The 10,258-nt window shown below is 43.0% G+C and overlaps 1 protein-coding gene across 1 annotated transcript in view; it reads left to right on the plus strand.

The window, feature by feature from the left end:
• The window catches only part of NIN (ninein (GSK3B interacting protein)), a 95,456-nt gene that overhangs the window by 36,575 nt on the left and 48,623 nt on the right, over window positions 1-10,258 (plus strand). The window contains exon 5 of the mRNA XM_004681877.2: window positions 9,788-9,827. Coding sequence (XP_004681934.1) covers window positions 9,788-9,827 — 40 coding nt within the window. The remainder of the gene's footprint in view (window positions 1-9,787; window positions 9,828-10,258) is intronic.

Consider the following 10,258-nt stretch of genomic DNA (forward strand, 5'->3'; position numbering starts at 1 on the left):
TGGTTGCTGAGTAACATTCCATTGTGTATATGTACCACATCTTTTTAATCCAGTCATCTACTTTTGGGCATTTGGGCTGTTTCCATGTTTTTCCAATTGTAAATAAAGCAGCAATAAACTTGGGGGTGCGGGTATCTTTTTCAGTCCCACTGTGGGTTTCTTTTGATTCCTGCCTTTTGTCCCAGAGAAGGCGGGACTCCTGCTTACCTTTTGGGCAGCTCCTCTGGGCTCAGACACACCTCTTTTACCTAAGGTGACTTGAGTTTTCCATCAAGACTAAAGGACCTAAGCCTGTTCCCAGAAGTTAAATGGAAGGGAAATCTGGCTGTGGCTTCCCAGTGAGAGACTAATTTTAGCTCTAGTCTGAATCAAGTAACTTTTTCACTTGTCTGAGGACTTGGGGAGGGGCGGGCAATGGGTGGAACCGCATCACCAGCACCTATAACAGTTGTCTTCAGGGTGACTTGCTTCCTTCCAGAAACTCATCCTTCTGGATAAGTGAGCAAATAGGCTTCTGAAGGGATCCAACAATAACCCTGCCCTGCTTTGCCCTCTAGGGTTATTCCATAGGGTGGGAAGCTTGCTACCGACTGACAGCTCATTCCTAGACACCTAGGTTAGTGCTTTTCCCTGCATCCTTATTTGGGAAGTTCTCCCATATATTTAACCAAAATTATAGGTAATTCTCAGTAGTCAGACTTCTCTCTGCGGTTTGCCTATAGCTTCCTCTTCTCCCCCATCCAAGGACATGTGTAGAAATGCAGTCAGGTGAGAGCAGTGCTGTTATAGAGATTGCTTTCAAGCAACTACATTTATTTTAATGTAGATCCCACAGTAGTCTTCGTTCTTCACAGTGACTTGGGGTGGGGCACATGACCAATCACGTTCCAGCCACAAGGCGTGGTTCCTGGGTGAGAATCCACCTTGTTGCTCTGAGGTGGTTTTGACTGTATTTGACTTTTGTTTCAGTCCACATCTGTTGTAGCCCTCACATGAATTGTAAACATTTCAGTCATCTCCACCCTACCATTCCCCCAGCTTTATTCAGGCATTGTGATTCTTGTCTGCTGAAACAGAAAATACATAACCAAGCAATGCCATGTCTCCCTTCCAACTTTGCAAGACCATGAAGCTATTCCATAGGGAAAGACCTGTCATCTCGCTAAATTTTCTGACCTCATGTGTGTAGTTGAGCATTTCTTTTGGACAGGTAAGTCCCACCGTCAGGCTGAGATGTGTGTTCAACTTCCAATTTAGTGTGTTTCCCTAGCAAATGGATCCACTGGGAGTCTGCCCATCTTGGGTGGGACTAAAAGTCGTGATTTTTCTTTTTTCATGGGATCATTTTCACTCAAGGCAATTCACTGACAAAGAGCACATTCTTAATTCCAGTCCGAGGTGTGATGAATGAGGTATAGGTGGTTGTTTTGGCTTTACTTTTTAAGCAGAAGGGAGCTTTGAAGTTCAAAAGAACTTCATATGTGCTCATGCAATGGTTTTTGACCTGACCTTGACTTTTATTGTTGTGTTTCTTCGAAGGATAAGGGGAAGGGGGCTAAAACAAAATTAATTCTTAATTCTTAATTCTATTCTGTATTTACTCAGGCTGAAAGGAAAAATTGGACAATTAATACAATTGGGACGGGGCCTCTTTTGCTTTCTGCCCTTGTTGAAAACAGGGAACAGTTTGTGAACTGTTTTCCTCTGTGGGAAATAAATCAGGTCTAGTAAGATTCTTATCAAGAGTAAAAGGCTTTAAACAATCATTTTTTCAACTATAGACAATAGTCGTGTAAGTCAAAACCCTGCAGTTTAAGTGAGAAAAAATGTAGAGCTAGTCTCTGAGTTGGCTGAAGAATGGACAAGCGGCAGTATTTGTGTTGGGATGTTAGGTTAGGTGAGTGGGTGTGGTGGTTTAGAAACTCTTCCCCACAAAACCCCAAAACTGTGTTTACCACTCTGCATAAAATCAAACCTCAAGATGTGTGAAACTGACTTATAGTCCCCTTATGTTCATTTTCATTTATGTTCATTTTCATGTATGCATAACTTTACAGTTAAACTTCATGAATTATGCATTTACATTGTATAAAGTCAGTATTTAATTCTGGAGCGAACTTTTTAATAACTGATAAAAGTTCTGCTAAGAGCTTTTATAGTGGAAACCTATCTATTTTCTCATTACTCCCCTGTTACATTTTTTTAAATTTTATAATAGTTTATTTTTACATATTTTTATGCATTTTTCCATCTCAGTTGCAATCCCCTTGGGTTTCCCATCACCAAGTCACCCATGTGTCATCACCATAGTCCAGTGCATGTCCCTCCCCCCACTGTTTTTGATCTCATTCCCCACTCCACCCCCACAAAATGTCTCTGGTATATAGCTGTTCATCATTATCATGATTTTCTCGCCTGTTCCGTTGTATTCCTGCTATGAGTGAAACCATCCGGTATTTTTCCTTTTCTTTCTGGCTTATTTCACTAAGCATGATCTTTTCCAGCTCCATCCATGTTGCTGCAAGAGGTATGCGTTTCTTTTTCTTGGTTGCTGAGTAATATTCCATTGTGTAAATGTACCACATCTTTTGAATCCAGTCATCCATTTTTGGGCATTTGGGCTGTTTCCATGTCTTTCCAATTGTGAATAAAGCAGCAATAAACATGCTCCCCTGTTACACTTTTGTTCTAGTCTTTGAACATAGGAGAACTTTATTACTGGTGAAATTTATTTGTGGGCCCTCCCTGGTAGCACAACGAGTTAAAACTCAGCACTGCAAGCAAGCCAACGCCACTTCAGTGCAAGTTCTATCCCCAGCCCCAGAGGTGATCCACATAGCACAGCAGACCTCTCCTGACCCACCCGCTTCTCCCCTCAGCAGTGTACTTCATCAGTCAGCCTGTTCTCCCACTCTGTCTCTGTTGAATCCTCTCACCACCCTTGCACCTCTGGCCTGCACCCCAGTTCTGTATGCATAAATAAATAAATCATTAAAAAAATATATTTCCATCAAATGAGATGATATCACTAAGGATAGATTTTATATTAATGGAATTCCAATGTTTCCCTTTCTATTTCTTAAATCTCATTAGATCATCTTGATCTTCCCAGAGAGGAACCACTGACTGAAGATACAATTGTAGGTCATTTGAAAGTAATATATATGAGGATATGAGGAGAGCCCCATTCTAATTAGACTTAAGACTTTCAGGCTTTGCTGTTTTGATAAGTCTTCCTGACCTGCTCCCCGGGAGTCCAGCCCTCTCCTTTACCTCCTTCCAAGTCAACAATTTCTACTATTTATTTTCTCACTAGAGACTACAACAGAGAACAAAAATGAACAAGTTAATTTTAATGAGAATGGTAACATTTTTCAATTATACCATTAAGTATTTGCCAAGTAGAAAAGCATCATTCACTATCTGTTGAAAGCAATGCTGATGAGCAGGATCCAGTGAACAGGAATTTAGTTTAAAAAGCCCCTTTTAAGGACTTTACAGTCTCGTGAGCTAAGAACCAGTCGCCAACCTTGTAGAAGAGATTTAAGACCCAGGCTCTTGGAAATGAGCATTTCTTCACACTAGTACTGAAGGCTTTTTGGCAGTGTAGCAGGACTCATCTAAATGTGTGTGCATTTACAAATCATACATTAATTCCCATTCTCTCCAGCACTTACTTGTAGCTTCTAAAGATAAAAGAGCTGATTTGCATTCTAGTTCGACAGCCCAACCACTGAGTGATTTGTCCTGTGCACAGAAGAGACAGCACAGGAGCCGGGCAGTCAGGCCTCTGCTGCTGACTTTGCCTTCAAAGACCTGACACTGGAAACGAACCCCAGCCCCAGGAGTGTGTCTCTTCAGAGACTGCCAGCCCCACTTACCTCCCACACCTGGGTTCATGGCACAGAGAGCTTCCTAAATACTTGGGACTACTGTTTCAATATTCTGTGAATGCTGTGCTTTAAAAAGTCAAAGTTTTCCATCATCAGCACTCCACTAATTTTTCAGACACCTGTGCCTGGCTAAGTGTGCTGGTAATACGCACACCACACTGAAGCTCCATCTGGGGAGCTTTATTATCCTCGTAGTTTTCTTTCCCTTTCTCTTTAGGCTTGCAAGGTTTTCCCCTTTGAAAGGGAAAAAAAAATCTGTTTAGGACTGCCGAGATGAGCTCAGCCACCTCTGCTGAGAAAGAATAGCCCCGTGTGTGCCCCTATAATCGTTTTAATTAGCCATACATTCTGCGGGGCACGAAGGTCTGTGCTGGAGCAGATGGCTGGTGAGGGCTGCGGCTGGGCTATTGTGGGCAGGGACTGCGCCAGGCCCACAGCCTACAGATGCTGGCTCGGCTTCAGGGCTGGGAGCCCCGCGTCCAAGAGGCCTGGGCCATCTGCTCCACAGTTCAGAAAAGCAGGTGTCCCTCCAAAGAAAGCATTCCTGAAAGCCTCTGTGCCCCCACGTGTGCAGGCACCCCAGTCCAGCTGTAGGACAGCCTGAGAGCTGGCCACAAAGGCCAGCACGACATTGACACGCTCAACGCACAGGACTCCCTTTGTCTGCCTCAGGGAGTGGGGACTGCCTTCTGTGGCAGCTATTCGGGGGCAGGCAACCTTTGACCTCTCCCCTCTGTCTGCTCTCAATGGGGCTGTTGGCCAGCATGCGTGGCCCAGTAAACAGCCCCTGCCAGCTGTGGCCACCCAGGGGACACTGTCCACAAGTGGAAGGGCCACAGAGAGGCCCTGCTCCTAAGCTGAATGCAAAATTGATTGTGTCGTCAATCACTACACTCAAAGCTTCTCTAGAGTCTCTTCTGGGTTTGTTCCTTAAGTTGATACAGGTCTGCTTGCTGGCCCCAGGCCCTTGTCCTGGCTTTGAGCACCCAGGTAGAGGAATAGCAGTCCTAGTATTTGCTTGCTTAACAGACACTTAGAACTTAACTTGTAGAAGATGCTGCTCAAAATAATTTCCAGTTTTCATTTGCTTTTGAGGAAGCTGAGACACACAGGGATTCGGTACCTCACCAAGGTTGTAAGTCCAGAAGTGTGGAGCTGAAATTGGATCCAGGGAGTCCAGCTCTGGAGTCCAAATTGCTGCAGCTGAAACACTAACAGTCATCGTGCTTCCTGCATGCCAGGCATGTCCCTCCAGGTCCCCATTCGGTGGTCATCTCCATTTTGCAGACAAAGTGAGGTTCCTAAAGTGGCTTCACCCAGACAGGCTGCACCTCTTCTAGTCCCTCAGGCCCTCAGCTTGGATTCACGCACACTGTCATGTTGCTTCCAGAGTTGGAAGGAACTGACGTTCCACAGAATGATTTTAAAAACTGTATTAATATCCATTCGTTCCCTAGCGAGAGGCTACACAGTATTTCAAGGGGAAAAATTTTAAATCCTTTTTATGAATTGTATTGCTAACACTTCCCAGCAGTTGTCCCTTGCCTCCCCCACTTTCCGAAGAGTTGGGTGATTCCTCCCTCTTAGCACTCGGGCTGCCCGCTTAGACGCCACCTGCCATGCCTTCACTGGCTGAGTAAACCATCAGCAGTTAAATGACCTTGTTCCAGAATTATGCCTCCTTTTATTCATGTTGGTCCAGTAATGAATGAGCTAATCCCTCCCAACCTTCTAACCTGCCTCTCCTTCCTCTCCCCCTGCTTTTTAATTGGAACTTCTGGCTCCAGGCATGGAGAATGAAAATAAATGAACTGTGAGTGAATTGAATCTTCCCCTACCCACACACCCCCCAAAATCTCAATTTATTAACAAATGTTCAAGGGTGCTTACCTCTGGCTTGTTAAAGGAACAGAGCCTCAGTGGAGACGGAGGAGCAGCACAGCATGGAGGCCTGCCAGCCAGTAAACCCCATTTCCCATTGAGGTGAACTTGGAATGAAAACACAGCCATTCGCATGGGCTTGCTTCTCCCTCCAGCTGGGCTGATCTTAAACTGAACCTGGTTCCTAGAAAGGCCCATCCTTGGGAAACTGCTACCCCTAGAGACTTAAAAACTAGTCCCAGCTATTAAAAAAAGATAAAATTGTGTCTTTGGGGACAATATGGATGAAATTTCAGGGGCTTATGCTAAGTGAAATACATCAGAAAGTGAAAGACAGTTAACGGATGGTTTCACTCATTTATGGAACATAAATAGCCAAAGCGAACGAACTGGCAACATGGAACAAAAATAACTCTTGGAGTCTGTGAAAAATATGATGGTTACTGGAGAGGGAGATGGAGGAAGGAGGAAGGGAGGGAGAGGAGGCTTGCATAGGGTATAGTGGCTCCAGAACTGCCAGTGTGGGTGAGAGAAGCATGTGTACAAGCTGGGAAGCTGTCCCCCCCAAATTAGATATGGTGACAAATAGAAAACCAATAAAATTTGATTTAAAAAGGCTAATTGTCCCTTTCCATGCCAACACTCGCCCTCAGTCTGGCGGTACAGCCTGGGGTTTAAGAGGCTGGGCCTTACCAGGTACCGTGGGTTAGCTCACCATGGTCACAGTCCCCAAGGCAGGTCACACACCAGTATCTGCACTCTGCCAAGTGTAGGAGGCTTAGCAGCTCCACCCTCCTGAGAAGCACCTGGCTTCCCACCAAGCCTCTGTACCCCAAAGCCTCTGTACCAGTTACCCTGCAGGAAGGCATTGCAGACTGCAGAGAGCACCTTCAGCTGAGGTAAATGCATTTAGTGAGAATTTGAGGGCTCGTGGGCTAAAGAGATAAGAGTGAAGTTGTCCCTATTTATGTCATGTAAACAAAACATTTGTAGTAGAAAAGGAAACAAGAAAATTGCCTCCCATATTCCCTCAACCTAGTGCATCTATTTTTATGATCTCTATTTCCTTCCAGTCTTTGTCTAATTGTATAAATAATTTTGCCAGCAGTAATCATAGTGTAGATAGCATTTTAGTTATGGGCTTTCATTTAACATTTCCTAAGATGTTTTTCTGTGTTCCTACATGGTTGTGTAATTATACTTTTAATGACTGCATTACAGTATGTCATTAGGCTTTATGCCCCATTGTTGAATATTTAAGTTCTTTTCAACACTTACTCTTTGAGAAAGTGCTCTGACATACATGTCTATACACATGCTTTTTTATTTTCTTTGATTTTTATTGCCGTTGGAAATATTGTGAAATTATTGGGCCCAAGAAAATTTTTATGACTTGTGATACATAAAACCGTTTTGTTTAGTAAAAGAGTGCTATCCACTTTCATTGCTACCAATAACATGTAAACAGACCAATTTCAAATCATAGCCTTGATGGTAATAGGAGTCATATCATAAGTACTTTGCTGATTTAATGGGAACAAAATGATTCCTTGGTTTTAATTTATACTTTTTTGATTACTGTCTAGATGAACCTTTTCCCATATTTGTTTGATTATGTTGCATCTTGTGTAAATTGTGTTCTTTGCCTCGATGCTGGAAACTTGACATTTTTCTTACAAATTTTTATGAATAACTTATATCTCTCCAAGCCCACCAAATGAATGCTTTAAGTCTAACCATGGTTATGAGGAAACCTACAAATGTAAATATGGACTACATAAACTTGTGTCCAAGAAGAGAATAAAGTTGCATGTTTATTATGTGCTTGGCACAAATCAAAGCACCTCACCCAGCTCTGTGAAATACGTCATATATGACTCCATTTTTTCAATGGAGAAACTGAGGCAAAAGAGGTGAAGAAACTTGTCCAGTTTCAACCTCGCAGGTGAGCCAGGTCTCAGAGCCAGGTATTTTGGCTCCCAAATCTGTGACATAAGCCCCACATGGTGGTCTCTTGTTAGTTAGGGAGAAGAATGAGGGACTGAGGGCAGGAGGGAAGTACTTCCTGGGGAGAAAACTGGATGTAAGCACCCAGCCCTGGAGATTCATGAGTCACTGAAGGCTATTGGCACCCGTTTCTCTAATAGCTTGCTCGCCATTTTAAGTGAGCAAATATGAGGAATGATGTGGCAAGGCAAGATGCACGCCTTTTTTGCTTTAGGAATTATTACCAAGGGCTTTCTGAACATGTTTGACTTTTGCAACTGTACAACCCAGCTGAGGCTCCATTGTCGTTTGAGTTCAGTGCTATTTATGGATTTTCCTGCGATTCTTCCCATCAGCTTGTGCTACTAAAAATTGGCCCCTGCTTGTGATTTGGTAGTTTATATTTTGACCAATGGTTCTTACGTCATAAAAACCTATATTATTTGTTGCAGGTGGATTTTAACTAATTTATTTTCGCTTATTGCTAAATAATGCATTTTCACAACTCTGATGCCAAAGTAGTATGAACATTCCCTTCATCTGTTCATTTGAATAGGTAATAAATGTGGAGGGGCAGACAGGCAGGGTGATTTTTATTAATGGGACTTTATTAATTTATTTTTTTAATAGAAAAACAATTGAATCCTGCCCAGTAACAATGTCAGAAAGTTCATGGACGACAGTTTATTCCACTGCTCCCTCCCAATCCCACCCCACATCAGATATCCACCAGGCTGAAAAATGTAGAGGTGTAGGCTGGTAAAGTTGTCACCATAAGCAAAAACACGTGGGAGCCCTCATTCAGTTTTCAGATACCATGAATATCATTGATTTTCACTTGTAATCTGAGAGTTGCAGTGAACATATTTTTTCTTCTATAGCAAGAATAATTTCTCTCAGCTTTGTCAGTTTGAGGTTTCAGTTCAGTATAGCAAAATTTGATGAGCTCTCTGAATTGATGCTGTATCTGCCATTAGCAGATATAAAGTAAAATAGAACAGTGAAATCCTGGTGAATGGTTGTCCTTCAGCAAAGAGGAGAGGACTACTATTTGTGAGTGTAGACTAAGTGGATGTGCTGACGTTACCAGAAAAACTTCAATTCACAGCAGCTTGAGCAAGCTACCAAAAGAGTAAGAATTTGAAATGGCCTGGCATTTGCTGTGAGAAATGCAAGTTCTAGACACAGGAGGTAATCAGGCTGATTTTCCTGTGGAGTTTATTTCAGGGCTCTAAGAAACCAGTCCATCTTGTACCAGTAGCGTATACTTTTTTAGACTTGAGCTTTCTAGCCAACTGCCATGAGTTGCATCTCCAACTCACATGGCACAAGAACATTAGACTGACTCTTGCCTCCGGGAGTCGGCATAGCTTTCTCGGCTGTCTCTAGCTCACCCCTCACATCTCACTGTGGACTTTGCTTTTGTCAGGAGGTCAACTCTGATTGCCAAGTCTGAAGAATTCCATTTAGATAGCCCTCATAGCACCCTAAACATCCCCGTCATCACACTTACTATGCCCTGGTGGTGTACTTAACGGTTTTTTTGTTTTTTTTTTTTTGGTCTGGACACTTTCAATAGCATATAAATTTATGGAGGCTAGTTGTCATGTGTTCTGTTCATAGTCGTATTCAAAAGTTGTAGTACTTGGCCTTCAGTAAACACTTAATTGAAAAACCCGTTCATAATGTATGCATATAAACCCTTGTAGGTTGATGGGTCCTGCATATTTGCTTTGACTTGGTTTTATTCGTTGCGATAGAGTTTGTTGTTGATAAGTGATCTTGCAGTTGTGCGCGCTAAATCCTTAGTTTAATGCCATAGGGGTGGTAGTGTCTTTCTTAGCAATCTCCTCTTGGCTGACTGGTGCCCTGGGGAGACTGGTGCCCTGGGGAAAGCCCACCTGCTAAAAAACTGGAGGGCCCCGAATCATGTAACTCAGATGATGACATCAGAGCCAGAGAGTGACCTGGTCCTGGAAAAGTTGAATGAGTCTTGAAACTCACTGACTTTCTCTTTCCTCCTCTAGCGCTGGAAGACACAGCACAGTGAGGAATATGAAGCCGAAGGTAGGAACTGGGTGTGTGTTGGGGTTTGCCTAGAAGGAGAGGAGAAGAGGGCTGGCCACTGCCAGCAAGACCCCTCCCATGCCCCCTTTCCTCCATCCCTTAGCCTCTTTCCTAACAACCTTTAGTGCTGGAAGTCAACTAAGAATAATCTTCACATCAGCAACCAAATATTTTAATAGCTTTGGTTTTTTAAATCTTTAATGTTTAACCGCATGCAGGAGGTGGCAACTAAGACATAGAATTTCACTTATAGACTAATTGCCCCCTTATGTCGACTTTCAATTTTATCTGTGAACAGTTTTAAATTAAATAGTGACCTGCTAAAAGGCATCACTTGAAAGTTTCAGATGTATTTAAGAAATAGCAGAGTATGGTTCTTCCCTGGTGGTGCAGCGGGTTAAAGCACAGCATTAAGAAGTTTAAGCCACTTC

This window comes from Condylura cristata, unplaced genomic scaffold (assembly GCF_000260355.1).
Source record: "Condylura cristata isolate star-nosed mole 26May11 unplaced genomic scaffold, ConCri1.0 scaffold00013, whole genome shotgun sequence".
In the NCBI taxonomy this organism is placed as follows: domain Eukaryota; kingdom Metazoa; phylum Chordata; class Mammalia; order Eulipotyphla; family Talpidae; genus Condylura; species Condylura cristata.